Source organism: Corythoichthys intestinalis, chromosome 16 (genome assembly GCF_030265065.1).
Source record: "Corythoichthys intestinalis isolate RoL2023-P3 chromosome 16, ASM3026506v1, whole genome shotgun sequence".
Classification (NCBI taxonomy): Eukaryota; Metazoa; Chordata; class Actinopteri; order Syngnathiformes; family Syngnathidae; genus Corythoichthys; species Corythoichthys intestinalis.
Genome location: NC_080410.1, coordinates 41,928,644 through 41,953,765, shown reverse-complemented (window position 1 = coordinate 41,953,765; position 25,122 = coordinate 41,928,644). Strand labels below are relative to the sequence as shown.

At 39.3% G+C, this 25,122-nt stretch overlaps 1 protein-coding gene across 1 annotated transcript; it reads right to left on the bottom strand.

Moving 5' to 3' along the window:
• Positions 1-1,128: 1,128 nt before the first annotated feature.
• Positions 1,129-23,336, bottom strand: soul5 (heme-binding protein soul5). Its single transcript, XM_057817455.1, has 7 exons — positions 23,290-23,336; positions 23,123-23,182; positions 15,694-15,775; positions 13,294-13,414; positions 13,087-13,226; positions 10,882-11,045; positions 1,129-1,390 (listed from the first exon to the last, which is right to left on the bottom strand). Coding segments are annotated over exons 1-7 (645 nt in total). The 5' UTR covers positions 23,292-23,336; the 3' UTR covers positions 1,129-1,314.
• Between the last annotated feature and the right edge of the window lie 1,786 nt (positions 23,337-25,122).

The following is a 25,122-nucleotide window of genomic DNA, read 5'->3' as shown; positions in this document are numbered from 1 at the left end:
TGTATATATCCGTCTTGTGTCTTATCTTTTTGTTCCAACGATAATTTACAGACAAATATGGCATATTTTATAGATGGTTTGAATTGCGATGAATTACGATTAATAAATTTTTAAGCTGTAATTAACTCGATTAAAAATTATAATCGTTTGACAGCCCTAATTAATATCTAAACCCCTGGCAACAAAAGTGAGTACACCGCATGGGAACTACGTACATCCCTAAATAACCAAATTGAGTACTGCTTGTCATTTTCCCTCCCAAATGTCATGTGACTCGTGACAGGAGTGCTGTCAGCATTACTGCGGAGATTGAAGAGGTGGGTGGGGGGCGGGGTGGGGGGGTCATTCCCACCACCGTGCTTGACTGTAAGCATGACAAACTTATCTTTGTACTCCTCACCTGGTCGCCGCCACACATGTTTGAGACCATCGGAACCAAACAAATTAATCTTCGTCTCATCAGACCATAGGACATGGTTCCAGTAATCCATGTGCTTTGTTGACATGTCTTCAGCAAACTGTTTGCGGGCTTTCTTGTGTACCTTCTTCAGAAGAGGCTTCCTCCTAGGGTGGCAGCCATGCACACCAATTTGATGTAGAGTATGGTCTGAGCACTAACAGGCTGACCCCCCACCTCTTCAATCGCTGCAGCAATGCTGACAGCATTCCTGTAACGAGTCACATGACGTTTTGGAGGGGAAATGACAAGCAGTACTCAATTTGGACATTTAGAGATTTAGTTTCTAAGGGGTATACTCACTTTTGTTGCCGGGGTTTAGATATTAATGGCTATATTTTGAGTTATTATGAGGGGAAAATAAATGAACTCTATTATATAAGCTGCACACAGACGACTTTTCATTGTGTCAAAGTGTCATTTTGTCAGTGTTTTCCCATGAAAAGATATACTTAAATATCTGCAGAAATGCGAGGGGTGTACTCAGTTTTGTGATACACTGTAATTAGTTTTTCCTTTACAAAGATGCTAATATGTGGATGTGATAGTAATAACAATAGCCAGATTCCACAATTCTTTTCATGCATTTATTTATGTAACCATATTTCTATTATCTCCGCCACCACAATTGTTAACAATGTCATTGTTACTGATTATTAGAATCCCTTGCCTCTCATTAGATTTGAGCCAAAATATAAAGAATCAATTGGAAACTTGTCAGTTTATCTAGTATTATATGGAAATTAGACATTGAAATTTAATCCCAAATCCAGTACATAATGCTAGGTGTCAAAAAGTGAGGAGGCGACTTTTTTCTCATCCGTCACACGATGATGTCAACGCGGCAGTCCTGTCCTTTACTTGTAGGGACAGTGCGGTTTGCCCGTAACGGGCACCCACACCTCGTTGTGCCTATTGAACAAAGTCTTGGGGCTGCAGCATGCACACACACAAACACACACACACAAAAGAAAGAGGTTATATTCCTGTAGTAATGAATATTTTCTATGTATAAAAAGCTCTGTTACCAATGTTCTAAGAAATTTAAGATACGCGTGCTTGGATTCTTTGCAGTGCTGTTTTCATCAGCAATGACGATAATGAACATATCGAGGCGGGTCGGCATTTGCGCCGAGTGTTGAGACGCTGCGAGGGAATGTTGATCTGTGGATATCCATGAATTAAGGTGAGTATTTTTCCTTCATTCTGGAGAGTATCAGCAAAAGGTTGGACCCCCTACACGCGCGGCAGTTTCGTAGCTTTGCCGTAGCAACGATGGGCAGTCATCGCTCGAAGTTGGCAAGCTTTGTTTATATCATATGCGTGTCCAACATTTATGCCGTGAGGTGATGTGTTCGTTTAGCATCTGTGGGATGTGTTGTAAGTCCGATTGAGTGTAAAGTGCTTAGTTGCCGCCATGTTTTCTGGCCAAATTGACCACATGTGTGTTGAGAGGAGTACTTCCGGGTTGTTAATGTGCACGGCTGCAAGCGCATCCGCGCCCGCCACCACCTTTGTGTTTATTGCACTGTACAATCCACTTGTGTGTTGTTGATTATTGTGCCGTCAGTTTGCATTGTTTTACATTGGCACTGATATGCTGTTAACCATAACCCGAAATTCAGCAGTTTTGACATGAGGCTTGATCTTAGAGTTAGCGGGGTTTAGTTGGTCTGTGGGGTTGATTTCAACAAATTCCAAGCAGTTTGTCAGGTATTTGTTACTTTCAGGGCTCCGGAGTGGCTAAGCTAGCGCGAAATTCAGATATTCCCCTTTAAATTAAATTATCGGAAAGTCAATTACATGTGATGACATTTTTCTGTTGTCATTCTTATGTTGAGGCGTCAAAGGGAGAAAAATGGGTAAAAAGTACCTGATAGATTACTTTTAAAGTAACTTAGTTACTTTGATAATGAAGTAATCAGTAAAGTAACTAGATTACGTTTTTGAGGCGTAATCAGTAATTGGTAATTAAATTACTTTTTCAAGTAATCTGTGACAACACAGCAAGTAAGGGGCTGTCCTAAAGTCCGCTTCAGTTATTCGCAGTCGGTTGCAGTTAGTCAACACATGCAGGGAACAAACGCCGAATTTAGGTTGAAAAAATACGAAGGCTGTACTGCATACAAACAGGAAGAATTGTCTCAGGAGAGATTTGTTCGAGGATTCAAGGTAATGATTATATTATTCGTACCATGCATGCATTTTGAAACGTGAAAAAAAAAAATCAATGGCAGAAATTAGCCGCTACAGCATTGGCATTATGCGTCACAATATTTACATAGAATAATTGCTAACTGCACGTTTTTTTGCTTTTAACCAAGAATCGAGACTGTTTTACGTCCATATCTATAAAGAATTCAGGGATTTAAGCATAATTCACAAGAATTTTCAACAGAAAAAGCTCTTTGATTACATCTGGCGGCTGCTAATTTCCTTATTGACTAACATCATAGTTCGCAATATTTACTTGAAATAAATGCTACCTGCGTGTTTCTTTTTGCTTTTAACCAAGAATCGAGACTGTTTTACGTCCGTATCCATGAAGAATTCAGGGATTTAAGCATTTATTCACAAGAATTTTCAACGGAAAAAGCTCTTTGTTTTCATATGGCTGCCGCTAATTTCCTTACTGACTAGCCTCATGGTTCGCAATATTTATATATAATAAATGCTAACTGGTATTTTTGCTTTTAACCTAGAATTGAGACTGTTTTATGTCCGTATCTATAAAGAATTCAGGGATTTAAGAATTATTCACAAGAATTTTCAACAGAAAAAACTCTTTGTGTCCATATGGTGGCCGCTAATTTCCTTACTGACTGGCCTTATAGTTCGAAATATTTGCGTAAAATAAATGCCACCTGCAAGTTTTTTTGCTTTTAGCCAAGAATCAAGACTGTTTTACATCAATATCTATAAAGAATTCAAGGATTTAAGCAACATTCACAAGAATTTTCAACAGTAAAAGCTCTTTGTTTACATATGGCGGCCGCAAATTTCCTTACAGACTAGTCATTAGCCTCATAGTTTGCAATATTTAAGCAAAATAAACGCTCCCTGCACGTTTTTTTTTTTTTTTTTTTGCTTTTAGCCAAGAATCGAGACTGTTTTACGTCCATATCTATAAAGAATTCAGGTATGTAAGCATTATTCACAAGAATTTTCAATTGAAAAAGCTCTTTGTTTACATATGGCAGCCGCTAATTTCCTTACTGACTAGCCTCATAGTTCGCTATATTTGCGTAAAATAAATGCTACCTGCACGTTTTTTTTTTTTTTTTGGCTTTTAACCAAGAATCGAGACTGTTTTACGTCCATATCTATAAAGAATTCAAGGATTTAAGCATAATTCACAAGAATTTTCAACGGTAAAAGCTCTTTGTTTACATATGGAGACCGCTAATTTCCTTACTGACTAGTCACTAGCCTCATAGTTCGCCATATTTATGTAAAATAAGTGTTACCTGCACGTTTTTTTTTTTTTGTTGCTTTTAGCCAAGAATCGAGACTGTTTACGTCCATATCTATACCGAATTCAGGGATGTAAGCTTTACTCACAAGAGTTTTCAATGGAAAAAGCTCTCTGTTTACATATGGCGGCCGCTAATTTCCTTACTGACTAGCCTCATAGTTTGCAATATTTGCGTAAAATAAATGCTACCTGTACGTTTTTTTTTGCTTTTAAACAATAATCGAGACTGTTCTACGTCCATATCTATAAAGAATTCAAGGATTTAAGCATAATTCACAAGAATTTTCTACGGTAAAAGCTCTTTGTTCACATATGGCGGCCGCTAATTTCCTTACTGACTAGTCACTAGCCTCATAGTTCGCAATATTTACGTAAAATAAATGCTACCTGCACGTTTTTTTTTTTTTTGCTTTTAGACAAGAATCGAGACTGCTTTACGTCCATGTCTATAAAGAATTCAGGTATGTAAGCATTATTTACAAGAATTTTCAATGGAAAAAACTCTTAGTCTGTGTTTCCACTCAGTCAGCTTCGACGGCACCCCGTGTCCTGTCAATACATTATGAAGTCTATGCGCAGCGCCCTGTTTTGTACGCCAATTAAATCTAGGCAAAGTGGTGTTTTGGACCAGGTTTTGGACTGGTTTGCCCTCAATTTACAGGCGTTATTCAATTTCTTTCAACTGTTAGCCCTCTATCTAATCGGAGGTGAAATCGGTTTGCTCGGTGGAAGGTTGACACACACTGTAAGAAAATATAACAGACTCACAGGCAGCGTGAACTGCGTGGATAGTTAAAAAAAAAAACATTTGCGTCATTTTACGTCATGAAAATAGTGATGAAAACAAAAGGAACAGTGTGAAATTAAATACATTTCATTTAAATTACCAATGTGAAAATCAACAGCAAATGGCAAAATTATGTGTAGTAAATTAGAAAGCTGGAAGAAATTTGAACAGAAATTCACTTGGATGTTAGCTTGCTAGGTTTTGAATTCGTTGAAAATGGTGTTATTATGGAATGAAGGTTTCGGTGAATGCACCTGTGAAACTCGAAGGCTTCTGTACCTTTAGTAAGGTTAAGAACCACTGATCTAAAGCTAGGCTGCACTCCATCTTGCTTGTTTGGAGATACGCTAAGATTTGTTTTCTTATCTGGGCAGGAGAGAATATGCAATGCTGCTTGAGCCTTTGAGGTTTGTGCGAAGTAATTATCATACTCCTAGCATTAGCATAGCATTCGTGTTAGCATTAGCTTCAGAATGGTGAGCGTCCTGTTAAAACACTGGCGAGTCTAAAGCAGAGCCACTTGGCTTTTCTGGTCAGTAAGTCTAGAGGAGAGCCAGTTAGCAAAATGGCATTTAGCTCATAGCCCACTTCAGCTGTTTTGTTTGGTGAATGAGCAATTACTGAGAGATAATGATGGCTTCTAGCTAGACTCTAACACTAGCTAAAAAAAAAAAAAAAAAAAAAAAAAATCTTCCCAGTGTTACATGCTCGTCCATTTATATTCATTCCAAATTGTTGAAAATCTTTATATATATTTGGATTAAAAACTTTGAATTTTAACAGATAAAAACATTTTGAGCAACTGTCCACTAAAACTAGACGAAGACAAACACAATTTTGAAATGACTAAAATATAACTAAGACTAATAAGTATTTCCGTCCAAAAGACTAAAACAAAAATTAGAGGGGCTGCCAATAACAGATTATTTGCTCTCCCTCTTCGTTTTAAACAGTAATTATTTTGCAAACCACTAGAGGGAGCACCAGACTGCAATACAGAATAACTGCAAATCACATTTTGTCTTCTAGGTTCCGGGATTCGTCTAATTTTAGTCGATGTTTGTTAGATATGTTTTTGTCTGTAAAATTACAAAATTTTACTCAGAAAATAAAGGTTTCCAACTATTTCGAATTAACATTGACAGATGCGCACGTGTTGTAGCATCTGTCTACAATAAGTGACCAAACGTCCTCTTTTGCCCGGACAAGTCCTACTTTCACGTAGTATCCTCGTCGTCCGGGCGGGTATTATAAATTCATAAAAATGTCCGGTTTTTATGATTTTTCACGGGACCAATTTGAAGAGAATCCCTCCGGCCGCTGGGTGGCAACGCCTGCCTGCGATGACATGGCTCCTAGTAGTAGGGAGGGAAGGAGTCGTTCTTCTTGTTTTTGTTGGCAGTTTACCCCTATCATGAGGCATTACCGCTATCTACTGGGTTGACGATTTGGCCACAGCGCCTGAAGTTTTTTTTTTTACGATAAATACGTATATAATGGCAACTGTTGACTTCTGTCGGAGCTTTGACTGTAAAATCCCGTTTGCTGTCGCATCGTTGCGCTGCCGATGATTGTAAACTTTTATAGCAAAGTTTGATTTTTGCCTCAGCTAGCTATCAGTAAGCTAAACCGCGCTAGGCATTATGGGAAACGTAGTTTTGAACTGCTACGTTTGGAAACTTACTGGTTGAATAGTTTGTCAGTTTATTTCGGTTTTTGTTTGTGTGCAATCTACAACATTGAATGAGAATATCAATTGAATGGGAATAACAATTTGTCAAGGACAATTGTCGTAAAAGTAATTTATAAAAATGTTTAGTTGGCACATAGCCTACTGTGTGTATGTGTATTGACTGGACTACATTTCTATGGGTCTGCATTATATATTATACGTATATGTATATACAGTGCCTTGCAAAAGTATTCGGCCCCCTTGAATCTTGCAACCTTTCGCCACATTTCAGGCTTCAAACATAAAGATATGAAATTTATTTTTTTTGTCAAGAATCAACAAGTGGGACACAATCGTGAAGTGGAACAACATTTATTGGATAATTTAAACTTTTTTAATAAATAAAAAACTGAAAAGTGGGGCGTGCAATATTATTCGGCCCCTTTACTTTCAGTGCAGCAAACTCACTCCAGAAGTTCAGTGAGGATCTCTGAATGATCCAATGTTGTCCTAAATGACCGATGATGATAAATAGAATCCACCTGTGTGTAATCAAGTCTCCGTATAAATGCACCTGCTCTGTGATAGTCTCAGGGTTCTGTTTAAAGTGCAGAGAGCATTATGAAAACCAAGGAACACACCAGGCAGGTCCGAGATACTGTTGTGGAGAAGTGGATACAAAAAGATTTCCCAAGCTTTAAACATCTCAAGGAGCACTGTGCAAGCCATCATATTGAAATGGAAGGAGCATCAGTCCACTGCAAATCCACCAAGACCCGGCCGTCCTTCCAAACTTTCTTCTCAAACAAGGAGAAAACTGATCAGAGATGCAGCCAAGAGCCCCATGATCACTCTGGATGAACTGCAGAGATCTACAGCTGAGGTGGGAGAGTCTGTCCATAGGACAACAATCAGTCGTACACTGCACAAATCTGGCCTTTATGGAAGAGTGGCAAGAAGAAAGCCATTTCTCAAAGATATCCATAAAAAGTCTCGTTTAAAGTTTGCCACAAGCCACCTGGGAGACACACCAAACATGTGGAAGAAGGTGCTCTGGTCAGATGAAACCAAAATTGAACTTTTTGGCCACAATTCAAAACGATATGTTTGGCGTAAAAGCAACACAGCTCATCACCCTGAACACACCATCCCCACTGTCAAACATGGTGGTGGCAGCATCATGGTTTGGGCCTGCTTTTCTTCAGCAGGGACAGGGAAGATGGTTAAAATTGACGGGAAGATGGATGCAGCCAAATACAGGAACATTCTGGAAGAAAACCTGTTGGTATCTGCACAAGACCTCAGACTGGGACGGAGATTTATCTTCCAACAAGACAATGATCCAAAACATAAAGCCAAATCTACAATGGAATGGTTCAAAAATAAACGTATCCAGGTGTTAGAATGGCCAAGTCAAAGTCCAGACCTGAATCCAATCGAGAATCTGTGGAAAGAGCTGAAGACTGCTGTTCACAAACACTCTCCATATACCTCACTGAGCTCGAGCTGTTTTACAAGGAAGAATGGGCAAGAATGTCAGTCTCTCGATGTGCAAAACTGATAGAAACATACCCCAAGCGACTTGCAGCTGTAATTGGAGCAAAAGGTGGCGCTACAAAGTATTAACGCAAGGGGGCCGAATAATATTGCACGCCCCACTTTTCAGTTTTTTATTTGTTAAAAAAGTTTAAATTATCCAATAAATTTTGTTGCACGTCACGATTGTGTCCCACTTGTTGTTGATTCTTGACAAAAAATTAAAATTTTATATCTTTATGTTTGAAGCCTGAAATGTGGCGAAAGGTTGCAAGGTTCAAGGGGGCCGAATACTTTTGGAAGGCACTGTATATATATATATATTTTAAAGTCATTATTATTTTTTTTTTTTCAAACTGCATTTTTCCTTTCAGAGTGAGGGAGCACACTTTAAATATATTAAAGTGATATAGGCATCTTTGAGTGAACTTCGAGTAAAATTCAAGTGTCTTGAAGCCGGGCTGAGTGTCCTCTTTTTTGGAAATCAAAATATGGTCACCCTAGTCTACAAGGACAAAGCCAACTTGGTGATAATACACACTCAGCAGGAAAACAATTATTTTCAATTAATTGTACCCACCTGGCCGCCACGAATTGCACGTAAAAAAAAAAAAAGGTTGAGAGTTTAATGGGACTTTTGCCAAAAGCGAATACTATGCTAATGCTACGAGTTACTTTTAGTGTGTGATAATCACTCAGCACAGACCCTTAAAGGCTAAAGCAACATTGCATATTCAATCTGGCCAATATAACAACATACTGCTGAGTTGGGAAAGGGGGGGGGGGGTGCTGCACATCAGGACTAACACAACCAGACACAGCTATGATGCAGGCTACATAAAATGTCACAGATTGTGAACTTCTGCTGTTACTTTCAGCTTTTCCCTTCAGGAGTCACCACAGCGAATCAGTTGTCTCTATCTAACCCTGTCTATCCTTTGCTGTCACACCAACCAACTACATGTCCTCTTTAACTACATCCATAAACCTCCTCTTTGGTTGTCCTCTAGCCATCCTGCCTGGCATATGGAAATTCAACATCCTTTTGCCAATGTACTCACTATCTGTTCTCTGGACATGCCCAAACCATGTCAGTCTGACCTCTCTGACTTCTCCAAAACCTCTAGCATTCCCTGTCCCTCTGATAGCGAACATGTGAAAGAAACTTGTGCATTTTTGTCTCGTTCTCGTCTCGCCAGACTAAATCTGGCATTCGTCTAGTTATGTTTGCCTCCCAAAACACGTTTTTAGCTCGCTATCGTCTCGTCATCGTCATGAAAAAAGTGTTCGTTGACGAAATATTTTCGATGTCGTCATCATTGATGAAAACAACACTGCTAGGAACAAATGCATATTAAACCCATAGACTTGACTATCAGTTGACGGGACATGGGCCTCGGGGCCGATCCGCAGGGGGCCTATTTTCAAAAACTTAAATTAAATTTTTTTCAAAACCAAAGCCACTAGCGACCTAAAACCCAAACAGGCACCTCTCTTAGGCATATATGAGTCGCCATCAGCAGCAACATCAGAAAAACTCAGTCGTTCCCTAATAAAATCCTGATTAATTATTATTTATACAAGTATAACATAACTTGAAATGGCTACAAATTTCTCAAATTTTACGCTAGGTGCACACAAATCACCAAATGCAGACACAATCACCTATATTTTCAGGATCAATAGAAATATTTAACAAATAATGTAAGTTTTTGCCCAACTTCTTTTTTTCCAAGTTCGCAACAGCGAATAAATTACTCAATCTTCACATCTGAAACTTAATATTTCAGGAAAGCATGCAGAATCATCTTAATTTTACTCAACCAAGCAAAATTTGCATTTTTCTGTATACAATCATAACTTACTAACTTGAATTCCGCAATTGTGTAGCGATACAAAAATCCAACATGGCGGCCGTCACAAAACGAAAGCAAAAAGATTACCAGAGTAACAAAAAGAGATTTTTAAGTTGAAAATTCTTGTAAAAAAGCAGAATTTCTAATGGTATGAATGTCAAACAGTCTAGATTAACGGGCAGTTGTCGTTCATTATACGTAAATATTTCAAGCCAAAGTTACGGTATTGTGTAAACCAACATGGCGGCTGTCACGAAACAAAGAGCTTTTTAAGTTGAAAATTCTTGTAAATAAATTCTTAAATCGCGGAATTTCTAGAGATATGAACATGAACCAGTCTAGATTCTTGGTTAAAAGCAAAAAACTGGTAGTAATCGTTCATTTTATATAAATATTTCAAGCAAAAGTTACTGTAACATGGTGGCCATCACGAATCAACTTTTTTTTTAGTTGAAAATTCTTGTAAATAAATGCTTAAATTCCGGAATTTCTATGGATATGAACGTAAAACAGTCTAGATTCTTGGTTAAAAGCAAAAAACGGGCAGTTTTCGTTCATTATACGTAAATATTTCAAGCAAAAGATCCGGTATTGTGTAATCCAACGTGGCGGCCATCACGACACAGAGCTTATTAAGTTCAAAATTCTTGTAAATAAATGCTTAAATTGTGGAATTTTTATAGATATGAACGTAAAACAGTCTAGATTCTTGGTGACAAGCAAAAAAAAACAAAAACGGGCAGTTATCGTTGATTTTACATAAATATTTCAGGCCAAAATTTCACTAATTTTATCCATTGATTTTTTTTCACAACGTTTCAAAGTGCATGCATGGTGCTATTTAATATAACAATTACCTTTAATTCTCGACCAAATCACTCGAGACACTCCTGCCTGCTTGTATGCAGTAAAACATTCACCCTATTTCCACCTAAATCGGGTGTTAGAACGCAGCGTGTGTTTTAGTTTATCATAGCCAAAGCCAACTCAATATTCTGCCTGGGTCGGCCCCCTACGGGAAGGCATGGCGTGATGTCTGTGGGAGCTGTTTTGTCAACTGATGGTGGAGTCTATGATTAAAGCAAACAAGAAAATCACCCATTGTACGCGATGCCAAAGTGGCAGTCGGGTTCGAAGGAAGCGCCGCTCATCTCCAGGTCATACATCAGTTCACCACTTTGATGCGAGTCGCTCAGGGAAAACATCCATCCGCCGTAGCTCCTCACGTACACGTCAAACGCTGGTGACTTGTATATGAGCACCTGCAATCCATTGTCAGTTAGGTGGGCTACACGCGACACACACATTGACAATTCACAACAACTAGTAGAAACTGCAATTTCTGGAGAAATTACTCTGTGTCTTTGCTGTGTGGAGATACAGATCTTAGCCCCGCCCAGGTACTTTTGGGGACATTTCGGGGACAATATAAGGTCACTTCCTGTTGATTTGGGGGACATTTGGTGGGGCGTGTCCTGGTCATATCAGGTCATTCGGGGGACGTTTCCTGGTCATATCAGGTCATTTGGGACATTTGGGGGACGTGTCCTGGTCATATCAGGTCATTGGGGGCGTGTCCTGGTAATATCAGATCATTTGGGGAAATTTAGGGGGCGTGTCCTCGTCAAATGTTATTTGGGGGACATTTGGTGGGGCGTGTCCTAGTCATATCATGTCATTTGGGGAGTTTTGGGGAGCGTGTCCTGGTCATATCAAGTCATTTGGGGACATTTAAGGGGCGTGTCCTGGTAATATCAGGTCATTTGGGGGCGTGTCCTGGTCATATCAGGTCATTTGGGGAAATTTAGGGGGCATGTCCTAGTCATATCATGTCATTTGGGGAGTTTTGGGGAGCGTGTCCTGGTCATATCAAGTCATTTGGGGACATTTAATGGGCGTGTCCTGGTAATATCAGGTCCTTTGGGGGGCGTATCCTAGTCATATCAGGTCATTTGAGGATATTTGGGGGGCGTGTCCTGGTCATATCAGGTCATTTGGGGACATTTGGGGGATGTGTCTTAGTCATATCAGGTCATTTGGGAACATTTGGGGGATGTGTCTTGGTCATATCAGGTCATTTGGGGGCGTGTCCTAGTCATATCAGGTAATTTGGGGAAATTTAGGGGGCGTGTCCTAGTCATATGTCATTTGGGGAAATTTAGGGGGCGTGTCCTAGTCATATCATGTCATTTGGGGAGTTTTGGGGAGCGTGTCCTGGTCATATTAGGTCATTTGGGGACATTTAAGGGGCGTGTCCTGGTAATATCAGGTCCTTTGGGGACCTGTCCTAGTCATATCAAGTCATTTGAGGATATTTGGGGGGCGTGTCCTGGTCATATCAGGTCATTTGGGGACATTTGGGGCACGTGTCTTAGTCATATCAGGTCATTTGGGAACATTTGGGAAATGTGTCCTGGTCATATCAGGTCATTTGTGGGCATGTCCTAGTCATATCAGGTCATTTGGGGAAATTTAGGGGGCGGTGTCCTAGTCATATCATGTCATTTGGGAAGTTTTGGGGAGCATGTCCTGGTCATATCAAGTCATATGGGGTCATTTAAGGTGCGTGTCCTGGTAATATCAGGTCATTTGGGGGGCGTGTCCTAGTCATATCAGGTCATTTGGGGGGCGTGTCCTGGTCATATCAAGACATTTGGGGACATTTAGGGGGCATGTTCAAGTCATATCTGGTCATATCCTGTTGATTTGGGGACATTTGTTTTTTGCCATTGAAAATGAATGGGTAATTTGGACGTCCATGGCCGTCAATGGCATTAAACAAAGTAAACGCCATTGAAAATGAATGGGAAAATTGGGCGTCCATGGCCGTCAATGGCATCAACATCCATATACGTCAACAGACTTCAAGTACATTGTCATCAATAGAATTGACATACATGGTCATCAATGGCCTCCGTTTATATTGGCCCAATGCAATGTTAATGCCATTGGAAATGAATGGAACATTTGGACGTCTCTGGCTGTCAATGGCATTGACTTCCATATGCGTCAATGGAATCTGGGACATTTGGCGGACACGTCCTATTGATATCTGGTCATTTCCTGTAGATTTGGGGCCATTAATTGTTTTGCCATTGAAAATGAATGGGAAATTTGGACGTCCATGGCCGTCAATGGCATCGACTTACATATGTGTCAATGGAATCCAAGTATATTGGCATCAATAGATTCGACATACAATGGCATCAATGCAATGTAACTTCAATTAGAAATTCCATTCGAAGTGAATGGGAAAGTTCCCATTAAAAATGAATGGGAAAGTTTTTGGCGAATATCGATTACGTCGTGATCCGTAGGTTCCGGGGGATAGGCCTGGTGCTCTTTAGGCAGCAAGAAGCTCATCTGGTAGTCTTGCTCTTCCCAAAGCCACTTCTCTTCACCTATCTTCATCACAACAGGCGACGTCATTTCAATTGATTTTCCTGGAGACAGATGGAGAGCTTGAAGGCACTTGCACAACTGTAGATACGACTCTAAATAAGAACAAACCTTGATCGTTTTCACCACAGATGTACTTGTATAGCCGCATGAATGCTACATAACAGGCATAGTCCATGGACCATGACCTCACTGTAGTTGTCACCCATGTGGCAGCTTCGTAGTGGCGTGCCTTGAGAAAAATTCACGGTAGTGAACAATGACAAGTAGAAGTGTGAGCCTCTGGGTAGCTTACAATGCGATTTGCGTTACAAAGCTCACGAAAAAGATATCACGATACTGTGATACAACAATTATAGACAGATGGATCAGGAAATCATTCCACAGTATTCTACAATAGAATTGGAATGAGTTTACAGTAGACGTCCAATCCGTTGGAGTGGGAAGGATGGCAGCGTATGAACATTCGTTCATTTCGTTCGTTTTATTTTTTTAAACAGTGACACCTTTTTAAAATGATATCGATTCTTGGTGGGAGAACATCGATAATATTTTCGGCTACAAAGTATTGCGATATACTGTATCACCTTTTCGGGATACAGTGATCCCTCGTTTTTCGCGGTTAACCGCGAAATAGTACCCCCCCACCCCCCAAAATGTTTTTTTTTTTGGGTGTGTTCAGATTTAACATTGGAAAGAAATACATATAAGACACGTGTTTTCACTTTTTTTCCCCAAAGTATAATTGAAAAAAAAAAAAAAAAAACATGTTTATATACTATGTATATGGCGGAAAACACTCAGGTGTCTTGAAGTTCCGCTCTGAGACCCCCAATTTGGCCATGCTTCAAAATTGTCCTATATGTATGTGTGATACATCATTGGAAAGCTTAAAATCTCAATTTTCTGGGGGAGGAAAAATTTTGAACACGAGGGCATTTAAAAAATATTTAAAAAAAAAAAAAAAAGAAATTTAAACAGCAAAACCCAAACTGGAGGTGAGAGCACGCGGGAGCAGAATTATAGACTTTGATTTTAACGCGATATTATCATGTACTGTGGGGCAAATAAGTATTTAGTCAGCCCCTAATTGTGCAAGTTCTCCCACTTGAAAACATTAGAGAGGCCTGTAATTGTCGACATGTGTAAACCTCAACCATGAGAGACAGAATGTGGGGAAAAAAGCCGAGAAAATCACATTGTTTGATTTTTAAATAATGTATTTGCAAATCATGGTGGAAAATAAGTATTTGGCCAATACCAAAAGTTCATCTCAATAGTTTGTTATGTACCCTTTGTTGGCAATAACGGAGGCCAAACGTTTTCTGTAACTCTTCACAAGCTTTTCACACACTGTTGCTGGTACTTTGGCCCATTCCTCCATGCAGATCTCCTCTAGAGCAATGATGTTTGGGGGCTGTCGTTGGGCAACACGGACTTTCAACTCCCTCCTCTCCCCGTGGCATCAAAATGATAACAAGAACGGTGAGCAAAAATCCCAGAACCACACGAGGGGACCTAGTGAATGACGTACAGTGAGCTGGGACCACAGTAACAAAGGCTACTATCAGTAAAACAATGCGCCGCCAGGGACTCAAATCCTGCACTGCCAGACGTGTCCCCCTGCTGAAGAAAGTACACATCCAGGCCCCTCTGCGGTTCGCTGGAAAGCATTTGGATGATCCAGAGGAGGACTGGGAGAATGTGTTATGGTCAGTTAAAACCAAAATAGAACTTTTTGGCGGAAACACAGGTTCTCGTGTTTGGAGGAAAAAGAATACTGAATTGCACCATACCCACTGTGAAGCATGGGGGTGGAAACATGCTTTGGGGCTGTTTTTCTGCAAAGGGACCAAGACGACTGATCTGTGTAAAGGAAAGAATGAATGGGACCATATATCGAGAGATTTTGAGTGAAAATCTCCTTCCATCAGCAAGGGCATTGAAGATGAGACGTGGCTGGGTCTGTCAGCATGACAATGATACCAAAAACACAGCCAGGGCAACAAAGGAGTGGCTTCGTAAGAAGCATTTCAAGGTGCTGGAGTGGCCTAGCCAGTCTCCAGATCTCAACATCATAGAAAATCTGTGGAGGGAGTTGAAAGTCCATGTTGCCCAACGACAGCCCCAAAACATCACTGCTCTAGAGGAGATCTGCATGGAGGAATGGGCCAAAATACCAGCAACAGTGTATGAAAAGCTTGTGAGGAGTTACAGAAAACGTTTGGCCTCCGTTATTGCCAAGAAAGGGTACATAACAAAGTATTGAAATGAACTTTTGGTATTGACCAAATACTTATTTTCCACCATGATTTGCAAATAAATTCTTTAAAAACCAAACAATGTGATTTTCTATTCCCACATTCTGTCTCTCATGGTTGAGGTTTACCCATGTTGATAATTACAGGCCTCTCTAATATTTTCAAGTGGGAGAACTTGCACAATTAGTGGTTGGCTAAATACTTATTTGCCCCACTGTATATCTGTGGACATACAGTATGAGTCACTCACCTCATAGGTGTCACACTTGCAGGTGACATTGTACAACATACACTGACTTGTTTCAGTTTTGAACGGGAGATACGAGCATTTCCTGTGGCAACAATGCAGAAATATCGGTGCTTTAATTAAGGCGTGATGTTCACTACAGAGGTTCTTGCGTTTTACAGCTTTTCATTGGTGTGTAACGGCAAGGTCGTTCATTTTCCCGTAATCTTAACCAGATGGTTTTCAAACTCGGCTGACATATAATAGGAACATCATTTCTTAGCGTTTTCAAAACAAACAAACACATACAGTATACAGTGCTGGTTTCTCAAGGTATTGAAATGATTGCAATTGGAATTTCCTATTGTATCAAAACCCTAAATTTACAGCAAGCAGCAATTTGGCAGGTCGTGAGCAACTAGTTCAAAGTACAGGGAGACCCCCAAAAACGAGAATTTTAGCGTGATGGAGGAAAAATATTTTATTCATCGTAAGTGAAACCTTAAAACATCCCATTTAAGAAACATTTATGGACTTTTCATTGAAAAAATACGTCATTTAAAGCAACACTAGGTGACTATTCAACCTTTAAAAAATAATTTAATAACATTTGTGATGATATGTCCACTGACAACTAGTTGAATGACACCTCTTTTATACAGTGACCTCCATAATTATTGGCACCCCTGGTTAAGATGTGTTTTTTAGCTTCTAATATATATTTTTTAATTCAAATAATATGGGACCTTAATGGAAAAAAAGAGAAAAATCCAACCTTCAATACAAGTGCATTTATTCAGTGGGGGAAAAAAATCCCACATAAAGAAATAATTATTTGACATTAAATAATGTGTGTCAGAATTATTAGCACCCCTGGTTTTAATGCTTTGTATAACCCCCTTTTGCCAACAAAACAAAGTCTGGGGACTGAGATGGCCATGGGAGGAGCTTGATTTTCTGTCTGGTGAACCATTTCTGTGTAGATTTGGCCACATGTTTAGGGTCATTGTCTTGCTGAAAGACCCAGTGACGACCCATCTTCAGCTTTCGGGCAGAGGGCAACAGATTTTGATTTAAAATGTCCTGGTGTTTCAAAGCATTCATGATGCCATGCACCCTAACAAGGTTCCCAGGGCCTTTGGAAGCAAAACAGCCCCACAGCATCACTGACCCACCCCCATACTTCACAGTGGGTATGAGGTGCTTTTCAGCATGCGCATCTTTCGTGGCACGCCAGACCCACTTAGAGTGTTTGTTGCCAAAAAGCTCAATCTTGGTCTCATCTGACCAAAAGCACACGGTCCCAGGCTTCCACGGTCCTAGGCTTCAACTGGGACCGTGATTAGAAGGGAAATTGGGAAATGGGAAATTATTAGAAGCTAAAAAACACATCTTAACCAGGGGTGCCAATAATTATGGAGGGCACTGTATCTTGAGGGGGTCTGCACTGCTTTCACTGGCAGTTATTAACATTGAAGGAGGGGCAGGACGCCTGCCACACAAAAAAAAAACTACAAATGTTCTGACTGTTTTACAGCATACGTCACTTCCCCCATTCCCAATTCTTTATAAAGACAGAAGTCGCTTTCGGGTAAATTCTGCAAAGATGGCAGAGCAACAAAAGACACAAAAAGTTTTGTCCGTGGAGGAAAACAAAAGGAAGGCTACCAGGATACACAAAAATAAACACTGGCTCGGCTTTCACTCGCTGGTGTCACGCCCCCCGCGGTTGCTAACCGTCATATGCTATTGTTTAGCCACAACTGGATTCATTACCTTATTATTATGTATCCCTTACACAGTTGCTGGAAAAAGAAATGTTGTTTAATCCATCTGCAGACGACTGGGATATCATGATTTTACGACACTATGCGGGTGTGCGCTGGCCCTCGTGGAAAACAGTCTTCCTTTAGGCAAAATACTACCGCTTTTGTCCACCGCCGTTGCTAAAATTGACCAAAACTGAAAAGTTACCTGTTGCTTTAAATTGTGTCCTAATTAGGGCTGTCAAAATTATCGCGTTAACGGGCGGTAATTAATTTTTTAAATTAATCGCGTTAAAATATTTGACGCAATTAAAGCACAAATGCCCCGCTCAAACAGATTAAAATGACAGCACAGTGAGAGGTGTACTTGTTGTGTTTTTCGGAGTTTTGCCGCCCTCTGCTGGCGCTTGGGTGCGACTGATTTTATAGGCTTCAGCACCCATGAGCATTGGGTAAGTAATTATTGACATCAACAATAACGGGCTACTAGTTTATTTTTTGATTGAAAATTTTTCAAATTTTATTCAAACAAAAACATGAAGAGTGGTTTTAATATAAGATTTCTATAACTTGTACTAACATTTATCTTTTAAGAACTACAAGTCTTTCTATCCATGGATCGCTTTAACAGAATGTTAATAATGGTAATGCCATCTTGTTGATTTATTGTTATAATAAAGAAATACAGTACTTATGTACCGTATGTTGAATGTATATATCCATCTTGTGTCTTATCTTTCCATTCCAACAATAATTTACAGAAAAATATGGCATATTTTATAAATGGTTTGAATTGCGATTAATTGCGATTAATTACAATTAATTAATTTTTAAGCTGTAATTAACTTGATTAAAAATTTTAATCGTTTGACACCCCTAGTCCTAATACATTTTTGAGATTTGCAGCAGTTGAAAAAAACGGGAATTTTTGCATATAGGCAGACGTGAGAAATTGGCAGCACTGCGAGACGGTGACCTTGAGCAAGTCAACAATGTGCAATTTTAGTCACCATGGTGAATTCAGGATGAAATTCATAGTATCACATCTCAGCTAAGGAACCGATGAGGAATCGCAACAGCAGAATGCATTGGTACAAGAGGACACCATTTAAAGAATGTCGTTTTTAAAAAGTGAAAATTCCATCATTGTTTCTAAAATGGCCTATTTTAAGGTTTTATTAACCATTACCGCATTTTTCAGACTACAAGTGGCACCAGCCCAAAAGAAATGCGCAATGAAGAGGGAAAAAAAATATCAAAATCCAACAGCAAGAACAGACATGTCATCTTGAAAGGCGATTAAAAAATACAAATAGAATAGAGAACAACAGGCTGAATAAGTGTATGGTATACTAACCAGTGGCGGACTTGGCAATTTTGGGGCCTAAGGCGAACATATCCAGGGGGCCCTCTTCATGGGTCAGGGGTTCAAAAGATGAGAAGTGTGTGGAGGAAATATGTTCCGGTACACTAGGGCTGTCCTCAATGACAAATTTTCTCCTGATTAGTCAGCCGAGTAGTTTTACGATTAGTCGACTAATCTAATAATTTTCTTTTTTTTTTTTTTACTAATTTAGCAATGACATTTTTGTTGATGCTTATTAATTCACAAAACTATTTTGGAACACTTAAATTCTTTATTAAAGTACAAATAATCATGTAAATAACAATAATTAATCACAAAGAAACAATGAGGTTAAATGCTGATAGCATTTACTAGTGCAAAAGAATGGAAAGTAAACTAATTCAGAACACTGACTTTGCCTTTCCAACATTGTTCAAAACAATTCTTGAAAAAAAAAATCTAGCATTATTATTATAGTATACTACTATATATAATAATAGTATAACAATAATCAAATGTGTCATAAAGAGTGTCATTTGAAAGCTATTCTTTTCTATTTACTCAACAGATTATAATATTAATTCTGAAGTATGTGGGATTAACTCCAGAAATCGTTATTTATATGACGAACATGACGTGCTTTTATTTTGTAATGTTCTCCGGAGGTACGTCCGCTAAACCGCTAATCGAAAGCTTTACACTCCGTAAAAAAACATTCTTCGTCGTTGCTTGTGATGTCACTAATAGATTTAATTTTTTTTCGTTAGTAAATGCTGTTAACCGGCTGTTGAGTGTTATTGTATGACTGATTGGAACTGTACTGCATTGTTTCGCCACAGGGTGTGCTGTCGTGTATTTTATGTCAGGTGTGAAGAAGAAGAAAGTTAAAAGCGGCATTAGCGGCCTGTTCTCAACTTCTCCCTCACTGCACTTTGGCTCTCATGCAGAGCACTTTCGCTCATGTGTTCCAAATAAACGATAGCCGACGTGCAAAGTAGCAAGTGAGCTGTAAAAATAGCGAGCTTAGTGGCGTGAAAAACGCGGGAGAGCTAAGTGAAGCTAACGAACAGCTAAGCGGAGCTAAGCGAAGCTAAACGGCGCTAAGTGAACCTAAGCGACTGATACTCAGTCTGTCGTCGTGGAACAGTCCATTGTAGTGCGTGTGTGTGGGGGAGAGATAATATAAATGCAGCATTCAAATGGCTTTCTTTTTTGTTTGGTATGCTGACATAATTATACATGACGAATAGTTGGGGGTGCTGCTGGCTCTGGTGGCCCAAGCCCTTGCTCGTTGGGCAAGGGCAGCTGGTTGTGGGCCCCCTACTGGTTGGGGGCCTAAGGCGATCGCCTACTTCGCCTGAATAGTAGATCCGCTTATGATGCTAACGCTATATGACGAATAAAAAACAAACTGAGATCGTGCCTGGTATTTTAACATAGCAGCAATTAATAGCTATTTAGATCACCATAGCATCTAGTATTTAATGTGAGAATAACGTAAATGAATACTGTGCTGGCCAAAAGTATTGGCACCCCTGCAATTCTGTCAGATAATGCTCAATTTCTCCCAGAAAATGATTGCAATTACAAATGTTTTGGTATCAATTTCTTCATTTATTTTGCTTGAAAAGAAAAAACACAAAAGAATGAAAAAAAAAAAAAAATCATTATCATTTCACACAAAACTCCAAAAATGGACCGGACAAAAGTATTGGCACCCTTTGAAAAAAATCATGTGATGCTTCTCTAATTTGTGTAATTAACACCACCTGTTACTTACCTGTGACACATAACAGGTGGTGGCAATCTAAATCACACTTGCAGCCAGTTAAAATGGATTTAAGTTGACTCAACCTCTGTATTGTGTCCTTGTGTGTACCACATTGAGCATGGAGAAAAGAAAAAAGACCAAAGAACTGTCTGGGGACTTGAGAAGCAAAATTGTGAGGAAACATGGGCAATCTCAAGGCAAAAAGTCCATCTCCACAGACTCTGAATGTTCCTGTGTCTACTGTGCGCAGTGTCATCAATAAGTGTAAAGCCCACGGCACTGTGGCTAACCTCCCTAGATATGGACAGAAAAGAAAAATTGACGAGAGATTTCAACGAAAGATTGTGCTGATGGTTGATAAAGATCCTAGACTAACATCCAAGTTCAAGCTGTCCTGCAGTCCGAGGTCATAGTGTCAACCCGGACTATGAATGAATGAATGAATTAAATATTCATTGTCATCGTCATCGGTATCATTGACAATCATTGACAATTACAAATGTGATATGATTTGCCCGAATGAAGGAACCGAAGAAGAAGACAAAGGCAGACAGGAGGAAGCATATGCTTATCAGTTTCTTGTCCCCCCATACAGCTAAAGACGCACAATCAGACATGGTACAGTTACATACATCACATGGCCACAAACTGTAAAATAACACTATCAACAATCTGGGTTTACAATAACTCAGCGTCCAGTCAAGAAGCTCGACTATCCAACAGCGTCTGAATGAAAAGGGACTCTACAAAGGAACACCCCACTTCTGACCCAGAGACAGAAAAAAAGCCAGGCTGGAGTTTGCCAAAACCTACCTGAGAAAGCCAAAAACGTTTTGGAAGAACGTTCACTGGTCGGATGAGACAAAAGTACATTTTTTTGGGAAAAGGCATCCACAAAGAGTTTAAAGGAAAAAACGAGGCATTCAAAGAAAAGAACACGGTCCCCACAGTCAAACACGGCGGAGGTTCCCTGATGTTTGAGCGGTTGCTTTGCTGCCTCTGGCACTGGACTGCTTGACTGTGGGCATAGCATCATGAAGTCTGAAGACTACCATCAAATTTTGCAGCATCGTGTAAGGCCCAGTGTGAAAAAGCTGGGTCTCACTCAGAGGTCATGGGTCTTACAACAGGTCAATGACCCAAAAACACACTTTAAAAAGCACTAGAAAATGGTTTGAGAGAAAGCACTGGAGACTTCTAAAGTGGCTAGCAATGAATCCAGACCTGAATACCATAGAACACCCGTGGAGAGATCTGAAAATGGCAGTTTGGAGAAGGCACCCTTAAAATCTCAGAGACCTGGAGCAGTTGGCCAAAGAACAATGGTCTAAAATTCCTGCAGAGCATTGTAAGAAACTCACTGATGGATACCAAAAGCGGTTGTTTGCAGATATTTTGTCTAAAGGTTGTGCTACCAAGTATTAGGCTGAGTGTGCAAATACTTTTGTCCGGCCCATTTTTGGAGTTTTGTGTAAAATGTTGGGATGTCAAACGATTAAAAATTTTAATCGGGTTAATTACAGCTTAAAAATTAATTAATCGTAATTAATCGCAATTAATCGCAATTCAAAACATCTATAAAATATGCCATATTTTTCTGTAAATTATTGTTGGAATGGAAAGATAAGACACAAGATGGATATATACATTCAACATACGGTACATAAGGACTGTATTTGTTTATTATAACAACAAATCAACAAGATGGCATTAACATTATTAACATTCTTTTAAAGCGATCCATGGATGGAAAGACTTGTAGTTCATAAAAGATAAATGTTAGTACAAGTTATAGCAATTTTATATTAAAACTCCTCTTAATGTTTTTGTTTTAATAAAATTTGTAAAATTTTCAATCAAAAAAGAAACTAGTAGCCCGCCATTGTTGATGTCAATAATTACTTACACAATGCTCATGGGTGCTGAAGCCTATAAAATCAGTCACTCCCAAGCGCCAGCATAGGGCAGCAAAACTCCATAAAACACAATTAACAAGTGGGCATTTCACTTTACTGTCATTTATATCTGTCTGAGCGGGGCATGTGTGTTAATTGCTTCAAATATTTTAACGTGATTAATTTAAAAAATTAATTACCGCCCGTTAACGCGATACTTTTGACAGCCCTAGTAAAATGATAATCATTTATTATTTTTTTCATTCTCTTTTGTGTGTTTTCATTGCAAGCAAAATAAATGAAGCTATTACTACCAAAGCATTTTGCTATCATTTTCTGGGAGATATTGAGCATTATCCAACAGAATTGCAGTGGTGCCAACACTTTTGGTCAGCAATGTATAATAGTGCGTTAATAATTTCACACATAAGTCGCACCCCCGGCCAAACTATGAAATGCGATTTATAGTCCGAAAAATACGGTAATAAAATATTTTTTCTTCCATCCCTCTTAGTTTTATTGGATTGTTAAAACCCAGTTTTTTGGGGGGTCAACCTGGATATACTATCAAATTTTTTATATATAAGAAAAAAGGGGACAACATCTTTATTTGAAATAACCATAGTAACGAGTAGACTTATAGCTGAAATGAAAAATCTGACAAATTTCATCTTACCCAACTTCTGCCTCAACTGTGAGGAATAGCAGACAACCAACAAATCCTGCAAGTAGATACCTTGGACAAAAACAGTGAAGAAAAATAATTATCTACTGTATTCATCCAGTAAAACAGAGAAGAGCTTATTAATTCTCAATTCAATAAAAAATACGTTGAATACTTACATGGCAACAGATTGTTTGGTGCACTGGTGCAAAGCAAGATCGCAAGTGGAGTTATAAAAGGATTAGTCACCACACCCTGAAAGTTGAGACAATACATAAAGAGGGGGGGAAAAAAGAGCAAAAAACACTTCATAATGCACTCAACACACTTGACACCTAGTGAAATGCAACACTACACGACGTCATTGTTAACCATTGTGTACCATTTTCTACTAATTGGCTGTTATTTGAAATTGGGTTGGGTGAGTTTAACCCTTAGATGCACAAATGATTGGACCCTACACTCTTCCATAAGTGGGTCAAAAATGACCCATATTAGAACCAATGTGTTTTTATGCCATTTTGGTGAAGAAAAATCCCTTGTATATTAATTAGTATAATATTTAGGGCCACACAAGAATGATTTCATGCTTGAAATATCTTTATGATTCACTTAACATTTTTGGGGGAAAAAAAAAAAAAAGAACAGCAATAGAGTTTATCCTTCCTTGTATTTTGTCATCAGCGATGAAGAGCTCCCATGCATCTTTTTGGTGAGACAGCAGTGCTAAACCCTTGTGAAGGCACTGACCGATTTCTGAGGATATTGTGGCTCTGTGTTCTGCCTTGGGTGGGAGGTAATTCTCTCTACTAAGAGCCCTACCAATTCATTCTGTTGGCCATGATTTGGACACTTTCTTCTTCAGAGGACACATAAGTGGAATCTTATCAAGTCAAGTCACCTTGATCCTGTTCAGCTGGGTTTCCAAGTGGACAACTGCCACCTGGACAATAGTTTGGGTCCTCATCATCAGAAATTTGGGACACTTGAGTCCAACCCTGTCGCATAAAAGTGGACCATTTTCAAATTCGATCCAGGTCACTTCGTATGTGGTTAAAATCCCATCCGGGCCACATTTTTCCAGAATGTGGCTGCGGTCCGAACTGTCAGGTCTCCCAAATTGGAATTCATGCAGCAATTAACATCAGCAAAGAGCAAGAGAGACAGGCTGCTACGGTAGCGGTGCAGCTGTACATTAGCGTTAGCGCCTAGCTTGAACGTGGCTTTTGGGGAAGGAGCGGGCTTGACAACAGTCATAAAAAATAAAATGGGTTGAGAATAAGCCTGACAATGCTCGGTTTTCTCTCTGCTCCAACGCCCCTGCGCATGCGGGCCAGTTTTCTCAGTGCATCTCGGACTGCAAATTAGAGTGCGTGTGTGATACTTGGACAGGCTCAATGGACAAAGGCAGTCTGAACCGGTACGCCAAAAAAACAGATATGACAAAAAATTGGAATTGTGCATTAGGACATGCGGTATGAACCTAGCCTTAGTTAGCTAGCTAGTAATGAAGTAGGTTAATTTTTTGATAAATAATAATAAAGAGTCATGAAAGACACGCACACAAAATACCATATGGACATAATACAGTACACGTAGCAGGTCTTGCTGTGTAAAATAATCTTCTTAAGGGATGTCACTTCTTACATACCTCGTCTGTGTGGTCCACAGTAAATTTATTCCTGACAGCCAAAATTGATAAGAATGAAAGATTCCCATTGGATTCCATAGAAAATGCATATGGGTCATTTTTGACCCACTTGTAGAAGCTTAAGGTAGTAATACAAAAATGACAATTTCTTCAAATGTATAAAAAGTTCATCAAAGATTTGAATGGCATTATATCAAGAACATGTTTTTTTTAGGAATACCTGGAATATGAATTGATAACAATTTTTCATTCCGAAGATATTTCAAGAAAACAACTCCATCAGGTCATTTTTGACCCACTTATGCATTTAAGGGTTAACAACTGCTGGTGAAAGCAGTGCAGACCACCTCAAAATATAAAA

What these genes read in the sequence shown, in the direction of transcription:
- soul5 (XM_057817455.1), bottom strand. An exon ending in GCAAGTGTGACACCTATGAG is followed by an intron (nt 13,415 to 15,693) that starts GTGAGTGACTCA and finishes ATTTTTCTCAAG; the next exon opens with GCACGCCACTACGAAGCTGC. An exon ending in TTTGGCATCGCGTACAATGG is followed by an intron (nt 1,391 to 10,881) that starts GTGATTTTCTTG and finishes TGCATGCTGCAG; the next exon opens with CCCCAAGACTTTGTTCAATA.